This window comes from Azolla caroliniana, unplaced genomic scaffold, assembly GCF_043228905.1.
Source record: "Azolla caroliniana isolate FFs.n. ecotype wild unplaced genomic scaffold, voAzoCaro1.0.p SCAF_11, whole genome shotgun sequence".
Classification (NCBI taxonomy): Eukaryota; Viridiplantae; Streptophyta; class Polypodiopsida; order Salviniales; family Salviniaceae; genus Azolla; species Azolla caroliniana.
Window position 1 is genome coordinate 2,153,463 of NW_028230446.1, and position 23,691 is coordinate 2,177,153.

The following is a 23,691-nucleotide window of genomic DNA, read 5'->3' on the forward strand; positions in this document are numbered from 1 at the left end:
GAATTACAAGTGTCCTGCTACTCTTCTAGCTATGTGGGAATAGAATAAATCCTCATAGTTACTAGTATCGGAAAAATGTCACAACAAATTATCTCTCTCTCTCTCTCTCAAATCATAGATGGAATGAATGTGCTGCACGCCGCTTAGAGGCGGGTAAGCGAGCATACTATGCATTTGAGAACACATGCAATCTTAGAGATATAAAGTGTTGGGTCCTCAAGAAATATCTTTTCGACACTTTGGTGACACCGGATCTTCTCTATGGGGTGGAAGTATGGGGCGGTAGCATCCCTAAATCTATGTGGAAAGAGTTTGAAAATGTCCAAAAACATTTTCTTACAAAGTTTCTACAAGTTAAGAATCAAACGCCCTACACCCTCCTCCTTGAGATGGGATCGCTTCTCATTGAGATCACGGCCATGGAAGGGTTGTTGAATACATGCTTAAGGTTCAAAAAGTTCCTTCACATCGACTTCCTAGAACTGCGTGGGAAGCAAGCAAAAAGATCCAAAAGACGCATAAAAGCAAAATTTTGTGTTTCGGTTGGATGCAAGATATAGAAAAATGGTTCGGTAGATGGGATGCGAGACACTTGCTTCATGATGCATCATTAGATTCCTCTGTAAATGAGGCCTTTTATCAACGCCAATGTATCATGACATGGGACAAATGTGGAGGCTCGCGCTTCACACATTATACTACACATGTTGCACCTAACTACAAAACCATATTCTTTGCGGAACGGGGAAATCGTACACATCAATACATGTTAGAGCCCATTCCGTTATCTGCCATTCGAACCATTGCTTCCATGTGACTTAGCTCACATGGATTGCGATGTGAAACAAGGCGTTGGGGCACAAGTGATGAGAGTGGTCGGCTATGCACACTTTGCCCTAAACAAGTTCGCGAGTCTGAGTATCACACTTTGATACAATGCTCTACCTTTGATCATATTCGACCATGCTTTCCACATCTCTTCGACTGAGCCCAATCTTTGCATGAATTCCTCTCACAACCACAATGTGCACTCTCGATTGCAACATTCATTGGTAAAGTTCTTGAACATCGAGTCACTACTCACTTTCACACATATCACGTGAAATGTAATATGTTTGGTCTCATAGGTCATATTTGACCTCCGAAGACGATAATATAATCTCTCTCTCTCTCTCTCTCTCTCTCAAAATACTTATTCAAATGAAGAGAAAAACATGGCATGTTAAAATAGAGTTTCTCCATACCTTAGAAAAAGTAAATAAGTGTGGAAATTTTTGGAGAAATCTCAAAAGGAAAAGTGTTGAGAATTATTATAGCTCAACTCTAATGGATTTGTATATCCATTGTAAGAACTTATATAGGTGATTAAATGTTGGGAAAAATATGTGGTATGGTTTTCTTTCACACATGGCTTCCTTCTTTACCATTGAAGAAGTGGACATAAGGCTTAAAATTGTGGCCACTACTAAGGTAGGAGATCGTCAAAGTATGAAGACAAAAATGCTCAAATGGCCAAGAAAGGATGCGCATGTTTAGATAACTAATATGTTTTATTATGAAATTTGCAAGGTAGGAGGTCTTCAAAGTATAAAGACCAAAATTCTCAAATGGACGAGAAATGAAGCACATGTTTGGATAAGTAATATGTTTAATTCTGAATTTCACAATGTTGGAAGTCTTCAAAGTAAATGTTGAATATGTTTAATTGTGAATTTCACAAGTTAGGAAGGCCATAATGCTCAAATGGACAAAGGAAGCACATGTTTGTTTAAATAATATGTTTAACTGTAAATTGCACCATGGCATACCTCAAGATTAGGATACACACTTCATCAAATCTTTACCTAAAAGAGGAAGACATACAAAATGTAAACAATTATCACACAATCACAATTTGTTCTCTATTGGTGAAGTTATTTGGATGTATAATGGAAACGAGGTTAAGTACAAAGAAATGGTAAGAGGGCTTATGGATAAACTTGTTTTCAAAAACACCATACTAACACCAATAATATTATGTTAATAGAAGAAGGTTCTTTGAAAGATAGAGCATTATTTTGTTTCTGACATTCTCTTCAACGTGAGATAGGGCATTGTGGTAAGTGAGAAGACAATATGACACAATGCAAGTACCATCAACTATAACTTTTGGTAGAAATGGAGTAGCCCCAATATAGTTATTGCAAACATAAAATTATGAATGTAAAATAATAGCATTCAAAGCTAGAAAGAATGACCATTAACCACCACATTGAGATAGACATGGTAGAGTACTATCTCACCTTTGTGGCAATCTATGGATCAAGCCACCTATTACTACTTGTCAGGGAGATGTTTCTTACAAGTTAGTTGATTGCATATAGACTTGGACATGGAAGCCCACTAGCATATATCCATTAAATGGTCGATTGAATTTGATGTTGGCTATCAAAATCATGGTCCCATAAATCTCCACTATTGTTATATGTGAATAAACAAGACATTGCGAGTAATACACAATCTGAATCGGTATCTTTTCTTAAATGCCCCCAAGTTTTCATTATTTCCCTAAACCCTCTTTGGTCAAAACTCAAAAGAGAGATTCTAAAGTTAGATAATCCACTTGTCCACTATCATATGCATTATTTCAGCAATTCTACAACCAATTTTTGCTCAATTTCAAGGGGTTCATATTAGACTAAGATAGAACCAAACAAATGAGAATGGAATAGGAATATATTATGCTTCTATGGCATCCACATTTCTAGCATTACTAGATTTCTAGAGTTTCAGGCAGAAATAAGTTCCAAGAACAATGACACCATTATGTTATTATTGGACAGATTATCTTGGGATATTATATTGACATTTCATATCAAAGTTGTATCGTGGTATAATTTAAAAGATGTTTATCCCCATTTACATGTTTGACCAAGTGAACTAATATCTTAATATCTAGTATGGGGTATGGTGGAGTACATTGAAGAAAATCCAATGCCTAGGCAATTTTATACTATAATTTGGTCTTTATGATGAATTATAACAACCAGGACAGGGACTGACAGATAACACAAGATGACAACATTTCAGATGTAACAATATCACATGCAACTTTCAATCATAAGAACATTTGAAGTGAAACATTCCAGTTTCCAATTGAATGCCTTCTCTTCGTTTTCAAGAATAGTATTGAAGCACAAATTTAGTACAATCAGAAAGGGAATACCCCATTTTTGAAAATATGCATCAACAGATTGTAGAGGATGAATGAAATATGATTTAACTATAGACAAATCTAATCAAACTTATGTCATGACCCAATTGCACAATAATATCAATAAGATAGCCAATATCTGCTTCTAATAATGAACAGTGGACAAAATCTTTAATCAATGAATTAACATTTGGCAACCGAAAGTGTATTGAGTTTATTAGACGTCAAATCAGTAAACTGAAAGGCTTATTTTGTTTACTAATATGTCTAGTCCTATTTGTACCATATTATCATAGATATAAAACATCGGAGACAATCGTGTTTGCTAATGTCCGATTCAGTCTTCATGCTTCTTTCAGATTGAACACATACATTCTACAACATAAAGTTTGGTAAAGTTTTCTACTAATCTTTGATTGTACAATTGTTTACAAATTACAAGAGACTTTTACAGGGAAATAGTGATCTTATACATCCATCAAAAACTTCCGCACCTAGACATGCTCTTACATTATTGAAGTTGCATGCTACGTTATTATTGCCTCAGAATTTGCTTGATCATACAAAAATACAAGATCTTGCCTTTTCCTTAATTTTCCTTTCCAGGAAGCTGCAATGCATCATAATGACCAAACCCATGGTATAAAACTGTTATAGGCGCAACACTCTCTTTTCTGTACTCTTCACCATATTCAGCAATAGATATTATTCCTCCTGACCGTTGCTCAAACATGTAAACTGAGATAGGCATCCTGGAAGTGATACGATGTATTTGCTTATTGTTATACAACATCCTTAACCAAGCTATCCAATTATTATATTAGCACTGGCATGTGTCCTGCATTCTTTATCATCATAATGTGGAAGCTTTTGTGCATTAAAAACAAATTGTATACCTGAGTACATGTGATGCCATTAGCAGTTCTGGCTCTCCACCCCAAACATGAGGTTGTCTCATTTGCCTTGTGTAAGTGTCGAAATCTCCTTCAATGAACCTGGAAAAAGAAAGTTAAAGAATCATATGCGTAAAGACTCCCAACGTTACCAATACGAACACGAAAACTTTGCATTTCAATGAGAATATTTACCATTCTGTATCTCCACGGCGCTTTACAAGCTCATCCACGACCTACACAAAGCTTGGACTTTAACAATTTTTTTAAAAGATCATCGCACTAATTTAATTTGCCTTACCTTTTCTCTTAAAGCGTCCGCATACTCTCGTTGTAAAGTTTCATTTGGTGCACCCACCCCCTTCCTCACTTGGGCACCATGAGCCACTGCTCGGAACAAACAGCGTCCATCTCCAGGTATACCTTAAGAGAAAGGGGATAAACAAAGGGGCAGTCTTCATTTATCACAATATTTTATCCAATACTTTTGTCAAAACTCTTATAAAGAAAGAGACCCAAAACATTTACCAATGACTGAATACCCCTTAATGACTTTCTTCCCATGAGATACAGTTTCTGCAACTGCGGACATACGATTTGCATCAACTCTACCAGAATCAGATTTTTTCATGGGTACTTCTGCTAACACTGGAGAGCCACCAAATGTCCATGTGCCTGTTGCCACACTGCAAATCCCAAATAACGTCCACGCTGATTGCCTACGAAGCAAATAAACAATTTCTAGCACCTTAGCAAATAAGGTGTAACCATACAAATTACAGAAGGAATCAAAACAGCTTAATACCTTAAACCCATGGATTTAGCACCTTTCCTGGACAAACATTTGGAGATTTTGCAATTCCCAAGTGTTGAAAAGAATGAATTTGGTTGCCCCACGACCAGCTTTGCCATAGACATCCCTCACTATGCTTTCTCTGCCAGTTCTATAAACTGGTCTCTTCCTTAGTATATTTGGCCCACAAAAATGTCAAATGATTTTGGGCAGCATTTGCCGGTGCACAATACTTCCCAGCAATTCAATCACAAATGGTCACAATAAAGGACTTTTCAATGTACGAGACACTTGAATAATCTGAATGTTTTAGTAAAGCAGTACTTCCCAGCAAAGCAGTGCTTTCTTTACAATAAAGAGCTCATCAATAATGCAAGAATCTTGAATAACCTGAATGTTTCAGTAACACAACTCCTGCAAACAAGTACAATCATGTAAGACAGATCCACAAAGGGTTTGAAAATTTCCTCATTAACAAGATGACAGTGAAATCTAACCCTTCCTAGCTAAGTACACTTGGAGTCGTATAAGGTAGATGCTAAATCCGGGAAAACATTGAAATCAAAAATTTGCTATGTGTTTGCTTAGCCCTAATCTTGATTTGTTATGTGCATATGCATCACCTACAATACAGAGTCACCTATTCGCATGTGGAGAGATGGATGCATTGGCTATGACAATCTGGATACTAGACCTCAGGCTGTCTGGATATTGAAGGGGTCAGGTAGCTACCTATGCTCACCTTCCATTTCATTTCCCTCCATATCTCTCCATTTCATTTCCCTCCATATCTCTCCATTTCCTTTAGTAGATGTTAGAGTCAACCTGATTTCTTTGAGCATATGCCTAACTCAGGATGTGCATTTGGTGTAGCTACGAGTAGTATGGGATACATCTAGTTCTCTACCCCAGCCTATACGCCTAGCGTCTGGGATACAAAATTGATTAGGAGAGTTTTCTCTAGCATTCTTATGCCGCCATTGACATAATTCGTGATTTTATTACATGAAATGTCATGGCCACACTTCTATGCAGAGGAAGCAGAAACTAAAATGTGGTAATCAGACTTGTTGGATTTGTTTGATGAGAGGAATTAGGTCAAACTTTGGAGTTACGGAAAAAGCGAGCCTGAAGAAATCTGAAACCAAGGGAAAACGCGCATTTCTGGCTCAGATTTCGTCTAAGAATATATATATATATATATATATATATATATGCAATATAGAAGGTTTTCCGTGTTCTCAGCCACACAATAACATAAAACAGAGATCAAGAAAACAAGAAGCAATAAATGAAGAAGAAGAAGAAGAGCCGAGGAATTGTGAAGGAAGGAGGAGGTTAACCTGGACGAAGAGACTGTATGGGCCGGGGAAGAGAAACGCACAGAAGAAATTGGCAGAAGAAGAAGAGGCATAGCCTCGTGTCTGTCACTGTCTCTGCTGTTTCTGTTTCTCTTGTCTCTGTTTCTCTGTCTCTGTCTCTGTCTGTGTCTCTGTCTGTTTCTCTGTTTCTCTGTTTCTCTGTCTGTCTCTGTTTCTCTCTGTTTGGTAAAAATGAACAGAAATGAGCTTCTGTGGTTTATCAAAATTGAGAAAGGTAGGTTTTGTAAAATTATGAAAAATACCCCTGTCCCACCCACTAGGTTTAGGGCTTAAGGGTTTAGGGGTTTAGTGGTTTAGGACTATTTGTATCATTTCTCACAACTAACACTTAGGACTCGGCACCGAACCGAACCTCGGTTTAAATGGTTCGTATCGGTTCAGGTTCAGGTTTTTTTAAACGGTTCAGTTCAGTTTCAACAGTTAGAAAATCGCGGTTTTTAAACGGTTTTTTCTTTTTTAATTGTTTTTAAACAATCTTTTCATTTTCAAGCCTTATTCTCACATTTTAGGAAAACCTTTAAATTTTTGAAAATTTAAAATAATGAAACATTTTAAATTTTAAATTTTAAAATTTGAATTTTGACCTAAAGTTAAAAACTGAAACCGCGATTTTAACGGTTTGAAACATTTTAATGGTTCGGTTCAAGTTTCAAAAGTTTAAAACGATTTGGTTTTGACACTCTCAAACCGAACCGAATTGTTGCTAATTGTTACTCACAACCAGAACTCAGTGCTCGAACGCATAATAACATGAACATGCGGGGAAACGCTTCTCCGCGATCTTTTCGTGTTTTGCCAGAAAGCTGTCGATCGATCTTCAAAACATGATTATTCGCCCTCAGAACCCTGAATACATTATTTAGAACCCTGAATGCATTATTTAGAGAAAAGGTTGTGATGAGATTAACTCGATTCGTTAGCAATTTTTGTCCAATTTTAGTCTACGTCGAATTCGAGATTCTTAATGCATGAGAAATTGCATCCAAAACAATTGGGGTACCTACCCATCATGTCGCAACAATCATTCCAAGCCTTTGAGGATCATTGTATTCAATATATATATATATATATAAGGCTTACAACACTCACGATACACAGCATCCTTGCCCTACTAACTAGTAAAGCGAGGACCTTGGTGTGAAGCAAACCCTATAGTGTAACCCTCTCTCGCGTGTTGTAAGACTAGACGCCTTTAAAGAGTTGTGAAAACAGTCAAACCATTAATAAGCGTTAACCCACCCTATGTACCTTTGTGTGGTACTCCATGGAGGACATCAAATAATAACTCATTTCTCGGTACTTCAATCATGCCATAAGACCCCAATACATAAAGAGTTGTCAAACACAAAAAAGATCATGATCATTCACACTCTCTTGATCTCACCCTAAACTTGTTTGATTACATTTAATAATTGTATCATGTATCTTTATGAATTCTAACTCTAGGCGCAACATGCATTCACATTTGATGGTAAGAGGAACAAAAACCATCTCTCGAAGGTGGACACTCACATGGAGCTATCGAAAAGACCCAAGTTTTCTCGGAAACTTAACACAACTGTTGAGCGGCAAGCTCAACCGGAGCCGGATCGGCTGAATAAGCCTGAGCCAGTAAGCGAGATGAATCGGTATGTCGGTGAGCAACCGAGCCGGTAAGCAGTAAGGACCGGTGAGCTGGGGAGCCGGTATGCCGGATCCAATCCGTAACCGGAAGCCTAGTATAGGTTAGACTACTAGGCAGTTATAGTCTCGTAGCTAGTGTCAGATGCTCGTGTGAGCATTGAAATACACCATACTTCTAACAGTCCTGTGTGAACTTGTATAAATAGCGTTGATGGGCGCGTTGTAGATACAGAGCACAGAGTATTCATATAATTTTGAAAAATAGTGTGCCTTGCTGTCTCTCTCTCTGTCTCTCCCGCGTACTCTCTCTCTCTCTGTATTGTTGTTACCGGGTGGCAAAGGAGTCCAGAGTGGGAAACGGAGAGTTATTTAAGTAGTAGGAATGTGGTTGTAATTAAGCTATGAGTGTGGACAGACGGACCGGAATCGGTATGCCGTTCCGGATCCGGACCGATCCCGAACAGGTGCGGATGGCACCATTTTGTAATACAGACCGGAAACCTATTTAAAGGCCCGGATACAATGTAATCAAGAGCGGTTAATTAATAGAAGCTTAGCGTTGTTATCTCTCTGTGTTAATTGCCATTCTGTCTTAATTGTTATATTTTACGCATGTAATTATGAAAGACGATCATGCCACGTAACTTAATTAAGTCGGATTAAGCGTTGAGTCTAATCCGGTTGCCGTAACACCCTTTGGTGAAATGTCTTCCGTAGACACCCTGTGTTAGGCCATTGTCCGGCCCGAAGAGTTAACAATTGTTCTTTCTAACGCCTCCGCAAGCAATCTTTTACATGGTATCAGAGCGCGTGGGTTGAGAACCTCTGCTGCAGACATCTACGCATGTGAAGGAAACCCTAACAGATCGGAAAGCAGACACAAAGGAGAAATGGACAGAGGTATGACTATGTCACTCCCGGTGGAGAAGCTCGACAGAACCAACTACGCATCTTGGTCATACAAGATGCACCAATACCTGCTTGGGCATGGCTACTGGAGTTATGTCGATGGAGTGAACGACTCAACACCGGAGACGACACACAAGGTCTTCCCAGTGTGGGATCAGGTGGCAAGCAGGGTGATGTACTGCTTTGCATCCAGTGTCGGTGACCAGCTGCTCAGCCATATCCGTGACGCCAAGACACCGAAGGATGCATGGGGAAACTTGAAAAAGGTTTTCGCCGCAAGCACCACTGCCCGAAAGCTGCAACTCAGACAGGAGTTGAGCAATGTTCGACAGAAGAACATGTCAGTGGCAGATTACACAGCTCGGATCAAAGGGATCAGTGACTCGCTTGCCTCTATTAACGTCACCATAGAGGAAGACGAGATGGTGCAGGTCTGTCTTGGAGGCCTAGCGTCCAAGTTCAGAGCTTTCCGGACTGCGGTTTGTACAAGGGAGAATACGCCCTCATTTTTCGACTTACAGTCGATGCTCCTTGTAGAGGAGAACCACGCCGGTGCATCTACTAGTGCATCCCCAGACAGCCGGATGTTGTACACGGGAGCGGATCGGTCCCGCGGGCGTGGTGGACGAGGCGGCCGACAAGAGCAGGAACGAAGGCACAGTGAGCGTGCCGACAGCAGTTCCGGGACTTCTACAAGAAGGGGGAGTCAAGGTGGTGCCGGAGGCCGGCAAGACAAATCCGCTACGGAATGCTGGTACTGTGGGAAAAAGGGCCATAGGGAAAGCGAGTGTTGGAGAAAGCGTGCCGATTCGGACAAATCCGGATCCGGCAAGACCGGTAAGGAAGGTCGGCAAAGCTTGCACTACGCAAACGGATCAGGAGGATCCAAGAACGGTAAGGGGCCAGCCTTGGTGATGAAGCACAAGGCAAACTCAATGAAGAAGACCACTTCCAAATCGGAGGAAGTGTGGTACGTTGACTCTGGCGCATCGAACCACATGACGAGCCACGAGGAGTGGTTCTCCTTTTTGGAGAAGCCGGATCAATCGGGAGTTGTCGAAACCGGAGATGACACTCCCCACCCGATCGTGCACGTCAGAGAAGTCCCTTTGACCCACGTCGGACAGAGGGGGAAGTCGATGAATGTATTACATGTTCCGACGATCACGAAGAACCTGGTGTCGGTCGGACAGATCGTCGACCAGGGGATGCAGGTGCGGTTTATGCACCTCGGGTGCTTCATTGAGGATGAGGGCGAAGTTATTGCGCAAGGGCGCAAAGATGGGAGGATGTTTATTCTCAACACCAATGATGTCGGCACCGCACTATTCGCCAAAGGACAGAAGGTCGAGTCGGATATCGACCTGTGGCACAAGCGGATCGTCCACGTCAACTACCAGAGGCTTCAAGACTTGCAAACGGAACAAGTCGTTTTCGGTTTGCCAAAGTTTAGCAGCCGGAGAGCCCAGATTTGTGAAGCCTACCAACTCGGGAAGCAACACCGGCTTCCATTCCCCACCGAAAGAAATCGAAGCCGTAACAAGCTCGATCTTATCCATTCGGATATGTGGGGACCGGCACAAAATGTTAGCATTGGCGGGAGTCGATATTTCGTCTCCTTCATCGACGACTACACGCGGCATACGTGGATCTACCTCATTGAGCGGAAGAGCGAAGTCTTCGAGTGTTTCCGGAGCCTCTAGAAGATGGTGGAACGGGAATCAGAGAGGAAGATCAAATGCCTATGGTCGGATGGCGGAAAAGAGTACTTTTCCGGCCAATTCAACAACTATCTACAACAAAAAGGAATTCGGCGAGAATTCAGCTGCAGATACACACCGCAACAGAACGGTGTGGCCGAAAGGAAGAATCGGTCGCTGATTGACGCGGCTAGGGCAATGCTGGAGGAAAAGAGCATGCCCAAGTTCTACTGGGCGGAGGCGGTCCAAACGGCCGTTTACATCCAGAACCGGATTGGGGACAAGGTGTCAGCTCACGAGCTGTATTTCGGGCGCAAGCCGAATTTGAGACACCTCCGGATATTCGGCAACATAGCCTATGTACATGTGCCGGATGAGAAGCGGAGAAAACTGGATGCAAAATCGGAAAAATGCATCTTAGTCGGCTATGCTCAAGAGCAAAAGGGGTATAAGTGTTATAACCCCCGGACGAAGCAGGTCCGAGTCAGCCGAGATGTTGAGTTTGATGAATCGACATCGTGGTATTCCTTACCAACTCCGACTTCCGATCCCGACCCGATGTCGGAGGATGGGGCTAGTGAGCCTGCACCGGCCTAGGTAGAGAAAGATGAAGCCGGGACTCAAGATGAGAGTCCGGAATCATTCCGGTTAAGCGGACCGAATGAGAGACTGGATCAGTCCAACCAATCGGATGATGAGACGACGAGTAGTGGAGACTCTGTCGTGCTCTCCCCGCGCAAGCAACCGAGGAGACGGTTCACACGCAAAGAGAAAGGGAAGCAGAAGATGCCGGAATTTGAGACCGGCAATGATGAGTCGGATCGGTACCTATCTTACTTCGACAAGGACATAGTCAGATCTTCGGGAACAAAGACCGAACCGGCCAAGAAGGGTCTCATACCGGGTAACGGTGAGTTACGCTAGCCCACCCGCCAGAAGAATCCCGTTAAGCGGTACGGGTATAACGAGTACATGGCGCATCATTATGCGTACATGACCAAGGTCGTGGAAGTGCGTGAGCCGGAGAGCTACGTAGAAGCGGCAAAGGACGCAAATTGGCGTGCCGCTATGGAGGAAGAAATGCAGGCACTGGATGCCAACGAAACTTGGGACCTGGTTGACCCTCCCCGTCATTGTAAACCGATCGGATGCAAGTGGGTGTACAAGGTAAAGTACAATGCCGACGGTACAATTAACCAGTACAAGGCCCGGTTAGTGGCGAAGGGATATGCGCAGACCCACGGAATCGACTACGACGAGACCTTCGCTCCTGTAGCGAAGATGACGACGGTCCGTGTGGTACTGGCGGTTGTTGCGGCAAGGGGGTGGCATCTTCATCAGATGGATGTGAAGAATGCCTTCCTTCAAGGAGATCTTGAAGAAGAAGTCTTTATGACTCAGCCCCTCGGATTTCAGTCGGAGGTGAACAAGTCGGCGGTATGCCGGTTGAGGAAGTCGTTGTACGGCTTGAAGCAAGCCCCCCGTGCTTGGAATGCTAAGATCACGCACCGGTTGCGAAAGATGGGGTTTGTTGCCTCTAAGTCGGACTCTTCCCTGTTCATCCGTCTAGGCTCAAACGGTCTGGTATGTATTTTACTCTATGTTGATGATTTAGTCATCACCGGCCTAGGTCTTCCGGAAATCAACTGTGTCAAGTCCCAGTTGTCAGACGCATTCGATATGAAGGACTTGGGGGACCTTCATTATTTTTTGGGGATCGAGGTGATCCGCACCCCCGGCAGCATATTGCTTTCTCAACGCCATTATGTGTTGAATATATTGTACAAGTTCGGCATGACAGAATGCCGACCTGTCTCCACACCCCTGGACCGGAATAAAAAGATCCGTCCCAACTCCGGATCAGCCTGCGATGAGAAACGGTTCCAACAAATAGTCGGAAGCCTGATCTACTTGACCATCACCCGACCCGACATTAGCTATCCGGTCAGAGTGGTAAGCCAATTCATGCAGAAGCCGACCGTGGAGCACCTTTAGTGCGCGCAACAGATACTGAGGTATGTAAGCGGCACTAAGGACCGGGGGCTCTTATACCAGCAAGGTATAACCGAATAGCTTGTTGGCTACACGGATGCCGACTGGGCTGGCGATGCAACAGATCGTCGCTCAACTTCCGGCTTTATGTTTTCTCTTGGGAGCGGGGTCGTTGCGTGGAGCAGCAAAAAGCAAGCAACAGTGGCTCTATCAGCACCGAGGCTGAATACCGAGGCGTGACCGTTGCCACTTGCGAAGCCATTTGGCTTCGGCAACTACTGCAAGACCTACGGATCGAGGTGCCGACCCCGATCCTGATCTACTGCGATAACCTCAGCAGCATGCAGCTCGCCAAGAACCCTGTGTTCCATGCTCACACAAAGCACATAGAAGTGCATTATCACTTCGTGCGTGAGCGGGTCCTGAGCGGTGAAGTTGAACTACGGTATGTTCACACAGATCGACAAGTTGCTGACATCTTCACCAAGCTGCTCGGGTCGGACAAGTTGCAGCACTTTACCGAAATGCTTGGTGTTCAACATCTCGACGTGCCGCACTTGAGGGGGAGACGCAAGGGCAAAGACACTACCGAAACGGGCAAAGGCAAAAAAACGGTTGAACCCGTAGGTAAGAGAAGAATTGGTAGAGGTGGAGACAAGAAGAAAAATGAAGCTGAGTCGACGAAGGAAGTCGGCACATCCGAACAGGTCGGAGTAAGCGGATGTGAAGAAGAAGTGTACACTCAAGAAGAGAAGTGCATGTTGTGTGGAGGTCATCATGATCGTAATGGCCATGATGCGGAGTCGAATGAAGAATTCGACTTCGGTGAACCAGCTGAAGAAGCCAAGGGAAGCACGGAGAAGGCCAAGATCCGGACGTGGTCCGATGTGGTGAAAGGCCTGAAGCCGAAAATCGAATCGGAGGATACCGATTCAGACAAGAGCTGGAACGAGTCAGAGACAACCGATTCGGATCAACAGACGGATCCGGATGAGTCAGATCAACGAGAGGCCAAGGAGACACGGACGCAGCGGAAGTCGATGCCATCGCGGTGGAACCGATGGATCGGCAAGCGCCGGAGTCATAGCAGCGAAGGAGTTGAGATGGGCCTATTGAGCAGACATGCCGAAGGTCGAGGCGCACAGAACCAAAGGGGTCGCGGCAAACGGGACCGGACCGGACAAGGAGCGCGAGCAAGGCGAAGCGACGCCAGGAGAAGTTGGTTGGAAGAACCGGTTGCCACAGACGTTGACACTACGACCCTACCTCAGGTTGAGCTTGAGGGGGAGTGTTGAGCGGCAAGCTCAACCGGAGCCGGATCGGCTGAATAAGCCTGAGCCGGTAATCGAGATGAATCGGTATGCGGGTGAGCAACCGAGCCGGTAAGCAGTAAGGACCGGTGAGCTGGGGAGCCGGTATGCCGGATCCAATCCGTAACTGGAAACCTAGTATAGGTTAGACTACTAGGCAGTTATAGTCTCGTAGTTAGTGTCAGATGATCGTGTGAGCATTGAAGTACACCGTACTTCTAACAGTCCTGTGTGGACTTGTATAAATAGCGTTGATGGGCGCGTTGTAGATACAGAGCACAGAGTATTCATATAATTTTGAAAAATAGTGTCTTGCTGTCTCTCTCTCTATCTCTCCCGCGTACTCTCTCTCTCTCTCTCTCTGTGTATTGTTCTTTCTAACGCTTCCGCAAGCAATCTTTTACAACAACGAACTATCACGCCTACCATTATGTATGTATGCCACAGGGAAGAACCATTTTGTATGTGTCATAGGGTAGAGAGACCCCTCGTCTCGCCTGCTCAATCTTGGTTTAGTGATGCAACTACGAGGAACTTCGAATAGAAACTGGAGGGGCATTATTTTGAGATAATGAGAAACAAGAGGAGCCATAGTCATGTTTTTTTGTGAATTTCAATTTTCAAAAACAAGACATGGGCACTTTGAGAGGAAATACAGGGAGATTAGAGGGAAACTCGGGGGATTCTTGAGAATGGAGGATCTCAACAAAGATGATAAGAATGATAGAGAAGGAAGAATTCACCATTGTTTCCTTGCTCAAGGCATGTGCCAAGAACAGAGACCTTATCATGGGCGCTCAATTGCATGCCCTTCTGATGAAAAGAGGAGGTGGGTTGTTGAGCCATAGTCATTACCTATCCAGCGCTTTGATCAATATGTATGCCAAATGTGGTGCTTTATCAAAAGCAAGACAGGTCCTTGAAGAAATTCCTCGTAGGCATATCACCGCTTGGAATGCCCTGATATCTGGATATGCAAAGCTTGGCCATGGCCATGAAGCTTTCTCCTGCTATGAAGAAATGCAAAGAGAGGGTCTCTTTCCAGATGTGGTTACTTTCACTTCAATCTTGAAAGCTTGCGGTTGCGTTGGGGCTGTAGAGAAGGGGAAAGAAGTTCATGAAAAGGTTGTGAGTAGAGGTTTACTTAGGAAGGATGTCATGCTTGGTAATGCTTTGGTTGATATGTATGCCAAATGTGGGATGCTTGTGAAAGCACAAGAGGTGATTGAAGATCTTCCGATCCGAAATGCTGTCACTTGGTCGGGCTTAATGGCTGGATATGCCCAACAAGGACAAAGTCATGAAGCACTGAATTGTTTCGAAAGAATGCAAAGTGAGGGCGTTGATCTAGACACTATCTCCTTTGTTGGTGCCCTAAAGGCTTGCAGTAGTACACGATCAATTGATAAGGGTATACAAATTCATGACGAGATTGTGAGTAGGGGTTTGTTGGCGAAGGAGAATATGGTGATTGGGGTTGCATTGGTTGATATGTATGCCAAATGTGGTGTCCTAGAAAAAGCACAAGAGGTGTTTGAGGAGCTTCCTATAAAAGACATCGTCGCTTGGAATGCACTGATTGGTGGGTATGTGCAAGAATATCAAAATTATAAAGCACTAAATTGTTTTCAATGTATGCAAAATGAGGGTCTCTCCCCAGACGCGACAACTTTGACTTGTGTTTTGAAAGCTTGTGGAAGCATAGGATTGTTAGACATAGGCGAACGAATTCATGAGGATATTGTGAGTAGGGGCTTTCTCAAGAAGGATATTGTGCTGGGTAATGCTCTGGTTGATATGTATGCTAAATGTGGTATGTTGGCAAAAGCACTAGAAGCTCTCCGAGAGCTTCCTATTCATAACGTTGTTTCGTGGTCCTCACTAATTGCAGGGTATGTCCAAGAAGGGCAAAGCCAAGAGGCTCTCACATGCTTTGAATGGATGCAAAATGAAGGCATCTCTCCGGATGTGGTGACCTTCGTTTGCATCTTGAAGGCTTGCGGTATTGCAAGAGCTATCGACAAAGGCAAAAAAATTCATAATGAGATGGTAAGGAGGGGATTGTTGAAGAATGATACCGTCCTCGGCACTGCTTTGGTGGATATGTATGTGAAATGTGGAGATCTAGCTAAAGCACAACAAGTGCTCGATGAGCTTCCCGAGCGAGACATAGTGTCTTGGGTTGCTCTCATCACAGGATATGCCGAGCAAGGGCAATTGCATGAAGCTCTGAATTGTTATGAATATATGGGAAAAGAGGGTCTCTCTCCGACCGCAGCTACGTTTGTCTGCATCTTGAAGGCATGTGGGAATACTGGAGCCATAGACAAGGGAAAACAAATGCATGATGAGATTGTGATTAGGGGTTTGTTGGAGGAGAAGGACGCTATGCTTGGCACTTCCTTGGTGGATATGTACGCGAGATGTGGTGCACTTGCAAAGGCACAAGAAGTGTTGGAACAGCTTCTTGTTCGAGATGTAGTCTCATGGTCGGCACTCATTGCAGGGTATGCACAAGAGAGGCAAGCCCATGAAGCATTGAAATGCCTAACACGAATGCAAAGTGAAGGTCTCTCTCCAGATGAAGTTACTTTCACTTGTGTCATGAAGGCATGCAATCACGGAGGTCTAACAAATGAGGCTCAAATGCTTTTCGCTGATATGTCCAAGGGATATAGTATTGCCCCAAGCTTAGAGCACCATACTTCTATGGTGACTAGTTTTGGGTATGGGGGGCACTTCGACAAGGCGATGGAAGTGATGGAGGCGTTGCCATCGTCGGATCATATTGAGTTGTGGATTGCCCTATTGGGTGCTTGTAGAAAATGGGGAAATGTGAAAATTGGGAGATTAGCTTTTCATCAAGCAATGGAGATTGATCATGGTTGTGGTGCAGCCTATACACTTATGAACAATATCTTTGCAGCAGCTGGTATGCAAGTGGATGCAAAGAATGTGGAAGCTATGAGATTGAAATATTTTGTTGGGAATCAGCTAGAGAACAGTTTGTAGATGGATATGGTGATCATTTATTTTTATTGAAAACATAACAAAACCCGTGGTATGATGGCTGAAAGTGAAGATTCAACAACCTCCTCCCTATGGAAAGGAATGAAGTTTAAATTGAGAATTCTATATTCCAAACATGCCTCGAAGAACAAGAAGAAAAAGTCAACCGTTGGATAGGATGCTTAAACACTCTCACATATTCAATGCACAACTCCATTAATCTATCCTTGTATAGGACTGAAAGGTCGATCCAGCGTAAAGCTCGAGGGTGAAACCTCGAAATTGACCAAAGCTTGAGGATGGAACCGTGAAGTTTATCCAAAGCTTGAGGGAGAGACTTCAAAGCTTGACCAAAACTCGAGGATGAACCCTCAAAGCTTATGCAAATCTCAATGGCAAAACCTTGGAGATCATCCAAAGGTCAATCGAGGTCAATCCATGCGTGAAAGCTCGATCAAGGGCTAAATCTCGAGTCGACTAGAGGAGTGAGTGCTAAAACTTGAGTATGCTAAAGGTCAATAGAGGGCCAAAGCTCAAGTTTGCTAAAGGCCGACTGAGTGCTAAAGGTCCAATAAACTAAAAGTAGATCAAGTGCTACAACTTAAGTTTGATTCTCTCTCAAAGAATGGCAGACAACAAAAAGAAGGTTCGAGTAGAAAATCATACAATTGGAGCTATAAAAGATGGCACAACAACAATAGAACAATGTTAAATGGTTGAATGCTCAATATGTAGTAGAAATCAGTAAGCAAACTTCGCCAAACCCTAAAATCTCTGCACTAACTCCAAATGCTTCTCTAAACCCAAAAATCTTCAGTGTGATACCAAATGTTGGTTAGCTATGACATTATGTAGGCACATAGAAAATTACACTCTATTCAACTACAACAAAAAACTTTGCAATAACTTGTGTATATACAACTTACATTCAACTTAAACCTTTCATTAATTATGAATGTGGCCATTACCACATATACTATAATTTCATAGCTTCAAGTGTTGGCCTTGTACTCCTTAGTAACGACACCAAAAAGATGTGTCAACTCACGTTGTTCACATCGAGTGCACGTCTCTATACCATCAAACTTGTGTCTCCACTCTGGCATTGTTGGTCGAGGGGTTTGGACTATCATTTACAATATTGATGATGAGTCACAATGAAAGTGGTTGTCAATTACTCGAGCTACTAATCCTAATCTTGCAAACTCTCACCGACCTCTCATTAGAGCATTAATCTCACTACGAAGTCTGTTAATACCCTAATTTGTTTTATAGTTAAGTAAACACACTAGTAAGAGACCCCTTTCACATTGGCGTAGTCATTAGGCCTAAAGTTCTATAGCAAACATTGTGCTATTGCCCTTCCCTTGGTATTGCATTTAGTCCTTAGTGCCATTGCCTATGCTTATGTATTCACGGGTTGTAGGAACAACCCTGTGTCATGAAAACAACAAGCATGTGAGAGTTCTAAAACTACGAGATGGGAAAGAAAGGGGGAAACCACGATCTAAAGGTCATATAAAAAACTTTGGTATTCGTGAATCTAAAGAAAATATGTGCATGGTGAGTTATTTTTTCCTCAATTGGAGACCCCAAGAGCCACGATCTTGGAGATATCACATGCAACGAGATTTGAGTGGGACAAACAATTCAAGGGAAGCTCCCTCCAAGTTAATGGCATTTCATTCAAGAGCACATGTTGATGGTTCCAGGGGGTATATTCTAGGCACCATCGCCAAGTTAATGGTATTTTCATCATGGGACAAAGAAGTGGCATGATTGTCAAATGAGCATGGGCATTGGTTGACACTAAAAGGTAAAGGGTGGCCATGTGTAAAGAGCATTGTGTGGCAACCCACAATGAATATGGGAACCAAAATTGAGTGATTACCATTGAACTACATTGTGTTTTCGTGGTCTAACAAGATACTTTCTATATGGTGTAAGAGTTAATCCCGTTGTGTTTATGCATGTACCCCTTGATGTACACTGTAAGTTGCTTTGCTAGATTGTGTGTGAACTTTTGTAAATTAAACTCTAGCTGGTTTGGAATTTTGTACTTCCAGAGAAATTTGTGCGTGTTTAGGAAGCCAAAACTTGGACTTGTTGTAATGCCACCCTTAAGGTGTTGTTAGCACCTTCATCACTTGCCACATTATTGAGGTTCAATTGTGTGCACCTCAACAATGCTCTTACAAAAGGGTGGTGACACTAGCACATGTGTCAATTAAATCTTAAGATGTTATGCCCATGGACTTCACAAAGGAGGTAAAGGAGTTGGTATACATTTTAGACATGTGGGTGGTTGTTGATAAGATTTGTCCTTCCCAGTGGTATTTACAATGTACCAACATCTAAAGTTTTAGGTTGTACACAAGACATGGCTACCATGAAGCAATCAAGGATTATGCCATTCTCATCACAACATTGTATTCCGATGGGGTGCATTTTTTCTATGATAGCGAGCAAAATTCAATTGCACCAAGGTCATGACAGAATCAGAACTCATTTTGTAGGATAGACTATCCTAAAGTATTGGCCATAAGCATTCATCCCAATGGTAATCTTCGCCTTTGTTCACTTGACATACCAATAACCTTGCTTCGAAATCTATGATCATTGATTGTGATCATCCATAACCAGCCTACCTTCTTGTTCATGTTCCCTCTCGACATACACTTCCACTTTGTAAGTCTGGTTCTCCTTTCCGATGTAGATGATATCATCCCTCTCTTGCAATTCATCACGAGAGATCTTACGCAAAGGAAAGGTCGTCCTAACTGGTTGTCGTAGTCCCACTTGGTTGACTGATACAGTAATGAGAAATGTGAGCCAACAGTTGTGAAGGCGTGTGATCAGATGATCATGCCCAGCTTGGAGATTCAAGTTGTACCCATGGAAATGCATCGTGCCATGAAACAAGGATCCAACCCCGTAAAACGCATGTAATGGTGAGAGCTACGAGGCAAAGCGGACGATCGATTGGATATTCGATGGTGTGTCTCTATAGCCGGGCGATTACTAGAGACATCCTTTCCTCATGAGGAAACCTTTCCTGATGAGGAAACCTTTTAAACCTTAAGTTGTAGGACATGCTCTGTTCCTCACCCCACTAAAAACAGAGACTGAGCCAGAGCCAGAGAACCATAGCCATAGCCATAACAGCCAGGAACAGAGAGCTACTCCAATTTGATACACACACACACACACACACACACAGAGGATGGTGATACCTCGCATCAAGCTTGGATCGCAGGGTTTGGAGGTCTCTGCTCAAGGGCTGGGATGTATGGGCATGTCTTTTGGCTTTGGCCCCCCCAAGCCTGAGGAGGAGATGATAGATCTCATTCGCTATGCAGTGAATGAATTAAATCTCACTTTCCTCGACACTGCCGATGCCTATGGTCCTCACATCAATGAAATCCTTCTCGGAAAGGTAATCTATCTTCGTGATCCATTCATTCTTCTTTAAAATCATTACTGTTTTTTTTGTCTTTTGTTATGTTTTTCCATTCTTCTTAGCGGGGTAAAACCCTAATTCATTCACTATTGGGGACCAGAAAATCTACTCAAAGTCCATAAATGGAAGGATAGCTATGTTTTGCAACTGATTTTCGTAATAGTGTATGAGCTTCTCCAATGAAATTGGTTCTTATTTTGTGCTAAAACCCTGAACATAACCCGGATTAATCCATTCATTCCTCAGTTTTCTTACCCCTTTAAGTCATTACTCTGAGTTTTGTTTTTTTCCTCTTGTCTTATGTGTACGAAACCCGTAATTAATTCATTTCTCTGGACCAGAAAATCCACAAATTATCCATAAACATAGATTAGCAATGTCTGGTAGCTGATTTTCATAATCATATGCGAGCTTCTCCAATGAAATTGATTATAGGGCAATTGAGATTCTATGAATAGAGAATCTATAGGAGATTCTCATCATTGCCGTTTTGTACCATGGCAGGCTTTGAAAGGCATTCGGCATAAAGTTCAGCTAGCCACCAAATTTGGCATCTGTTATGAGAATGGAAAACGTGTTTTCCGTGGCGACCCGAGCTATGTTCGAACATGCTGTGAAGGAAGCTTGCAGAGACTGGACGTGGATTATATCGATTTGTACTATGTTCATCGCATTGATTATAGAGTGCCGATCGAGGTTACGGTAAATTTAAAAGCGTTCCTCTGGAAAGAAAGAAATGTTTGGTCTAGAGTAGAAGTACCCATTATGTTGCAATGGCTCATTTTTGTGGGAAGCCATTGTTTCTATGCCTAGATTGGAGAGATGAAAAAGCTTGTTGAAGAAGGGAAGGTAAAGTACTTGGGCCTCTCTGAGGCTTCGGCTTCTACAATCCGGCGAGCTCATGCAATACACCCCATTACAGCTGTTCAACTGGAATGGTCATTGTGGACTCGTGATTCAGAACGAGACATCATTCCGACTTGCAGGTTTTTGCTCCTTCCTTAACGTGTTATAGTGTTTTGATAAAGAGTGTTGGATCCTTCTAGTGTTTTGATTTGAGTTTTAGAGGGTGTTTTAGTGTTTTGAGAAGCATATGATTGCAGGGAGTTGGGTATTGGTATCGTGCCTTTTAGTCCACTAGCACGCGGTTTTTTCTCAGCTGGACAGAAGGTTTTAGAAAACTTAACTGGCAATGATGTTCGTAAGGTTAGTGTTAGGATTGTTTTTCACTTAAAGAAAAATTGTACCAGAACCATTTCATTTTGCTAACTTTATCTTCTCATGGTTGTTTAGACAATGCTGCCAAGATTTGCATCTGACAACCTCGATCATAATGTGGAGTTGTTTGTGAGGTTGAGTGAGATTTCTTCTAGAATTGGGTGTACCCCAGGCCAACTTGCATTAGCATGGGTACAACATCAAGGAGATGATGTGGCTCCCATTCCAGGCACAACAAAGAAAAAGAACTTGGAGGAGAATGTGGGTTGTTTCAATGTTAAACTCTCCAAGAAAGACATCGAAGATATAGAAGCCATATTCCACAGCCAATGTGCTAAAGGTGATAGATATACAGATATGAACATGAGCACAATGGAGTTGGAGACCATCCCATTGTCAGAATGGCATGGTTTTTAAGATGTGTATTAAAAACGCAGGGGAATTCTCCAGATTCTAGAACTTGTCCAGAATCATTTTTGTATTCTGAAGTTGAGTGTCTGGTCTTGGCTTGAATAATTCAATAAAACATCTTTTTATGATAGATGTTCTACCAAATGACGAACAATGTTAAGGCCTAAAGACACCCTTATGTATTATTTTGTATTTTCATATATTATTAGTATATTTCCTAACCACCTTTCGAACGGGTGTGACTGTTCACCCAGCTGTTGTCTCTATAACTGTCTCTAGGCGAATAGAACCAGGGGGGAATGATAATAGAGAACCTATATTTGTTTTCTTTTCATATTTGTGAATGATTGAAGCAGGTTGTCTGTGTATGTGATTTACTGTTACTAAGTGATCATGTTATCCGGCATTGGGTATTGTTGTTCCTAGGCGGATAACACTTGGTGGCCCACGATGGTACTTCTTCTCAGAAGGCTTACCGTGTGTGCAACATAACAAAGCATGAACAAGACAGACGTCCAGGAAATCTCCAGAAACTTGTCGTGGGCAAGGAGAACGTGAGAAGTTGGCATCAGACTCCGCCACAAAACATTGGTTAGCATATGATGCAAAGTGTCGACAAAGATTAAAAGAATCAGGAGATGACAACGAGACCCATGCAGCAACATCATCCAGGGGGTAGGCACAACAACAACAGAACTGGGAACTGCCACACAGGAGGACTATTGTGAGTCAGGCTTGCCATCAGGGTATGCTACACCAGAGGAGGATGCAGTGATGCCCACAGTCGAGGATGAAACCCAGCGAATGGGTGAGGGATTTCATTGTACGGTTTATTCTTGCACACCAGCAGATCAAAACAGCATTCTGATCAACTGATGCCGTCCTCAACAGAAATCTTTTTACAAGCAATGCCCATGAATTAATGCACCATGCTCAGCTCACAGAATCCAGACACAATTGCTCGCAAGGACTTCATCGTCATGGCACAACAAACAGCTGGCTACCACGAGATTGGCGCAGGGGGATTTCGGAGTTGGAATGGTGGCAGCTTCGATGGATGGCAGCTCCACAAGAACATCTACTAGTTTTTGACAGGACCTATGGTGTCCTCAATGTCAGAATCCCGGCCATTTAGCTATAGAATGTGGATTGAACAACCAATGCTGAGTTGACCATGCTTCCTGCAGATTTCGTGATCCCCAAATTTGCGTGCATCCAATTATTGTCCATGCCCAATGGGTTTTGTGCACTATGAGGGCTAAGGAGGAGTCTTGGTGATGAAAATAGTTGTGCAAATGTTGATGTGAATGTGGAGTCAACATCTATCAATGAAATGCCTTCATCAACTTTTGTTAATGCATCAACAAGTAAAAAGATAAAAGTAGACAATACTGAACCCTTAAAAGTGTCATGGCAAAAGCAAGTTGATAAAAATGCAGATGAAGCTATCAGTAGGTTTTATTTTTTGTAGAGGATGTACCGGACGTAAAAGTGGGAAATGCATATTTTCATGACATGATAAAAGCAGTAGCACTTGTTGGGCCTTCTTATAAGCCACCATCTCCTACTCAATTACGTAGAAGGCACTTGAATGAAGAGGTGACCATGATGGATGAAAATGAGATTATGTGAATTAGAGAAAATGGACAATTGTTGGATTTATTATTGCCAGTGATGGTTGGTCAGATACCAAGAATAGACCTATAATTAATGTCATGGCTACTTTTGCATATGGCACTGTGTTTCTGAAATCAGTTGCCACTAGTGGAGATTGTAAATAAGGAGAGTACATATCCTT

The 23,691-nt window shown here is 42.7% G+C and overlaps 3 protein-coding genes across 3 annotated transcripts; 2 read left to right on the plus strand and 1 right to left on the minus strand.

The window, feature by feature from the left end:
- Window positions 1-3,578: 3,578 nt before the first annotated feature.
- Window positions 3,579-5,277, minus strand: LOC147857552 (OVARIAN TUMOR DOMAIN-containing deubiquitinating enzyme 4-like). Its single transcript, XM_087328020.1, is given in 6 exon segments — window positions 3,579-3,945; window positions 4,090-4,188; window positions 4,282-4,322; window positions 4,388-4,509; window positions 4,615-4,805; window positions 4,892-5,277. Coding segments are annotated over 6 exon segments (783 nt in total). The 5' UTR covers window positions 5,005-5,277; the 3' UTR covers window positions 3,579-3,728.
- Window positions 5,278-14,286: 9,009 nt separating this feature from the next.
- LOC147857553 (pentatricopeptide repeat-containing protein At3g09040, mitochondrial-like) lies at window positions 14,287-17,795 on the plus strand. Its single transcript, XM_087327893.1, has one exon. It carries the CDS (start codon window positions 14,507-14,509, stop codon window positions 16,805-16,807), a length of 2,301 nt encoding a protein of 766 aa, XP_087184019.1. The 5' UTR covers window positions 14,287-14,506; the 3' UTR covers window positions 16,808-17,795.
- Window positions 17,796-19,993: 2,198 nt separating this feature from the next.
- Window positions 19,994-22,224, plus strand: LOC147857554 (auxin-induced protein PCNT115-like). The gene is made up of 5 exons (XM_087326950.1): window positions 19,994-20,240; window positions 20,769-20,966; window positions 21,078-21,250; window positions 21,368-21,470; window positions 21,558-22,224. The coding sequence occupies exons 1-5, from the start codon at window positions 20,028-20,030 to the stop codon at window positions 21,897-21,899; spliced, it is 1,029 nt and encodes a 342-aa protein (XP_087183076.1). The 5' UTR covers window positions 19,994-20,027; the 3' UTR covers window positions 21,900-22,224.
- The last annotated feature ends 1,467 nt before the right edge of the window (window positions 22,225-23,691 follow it).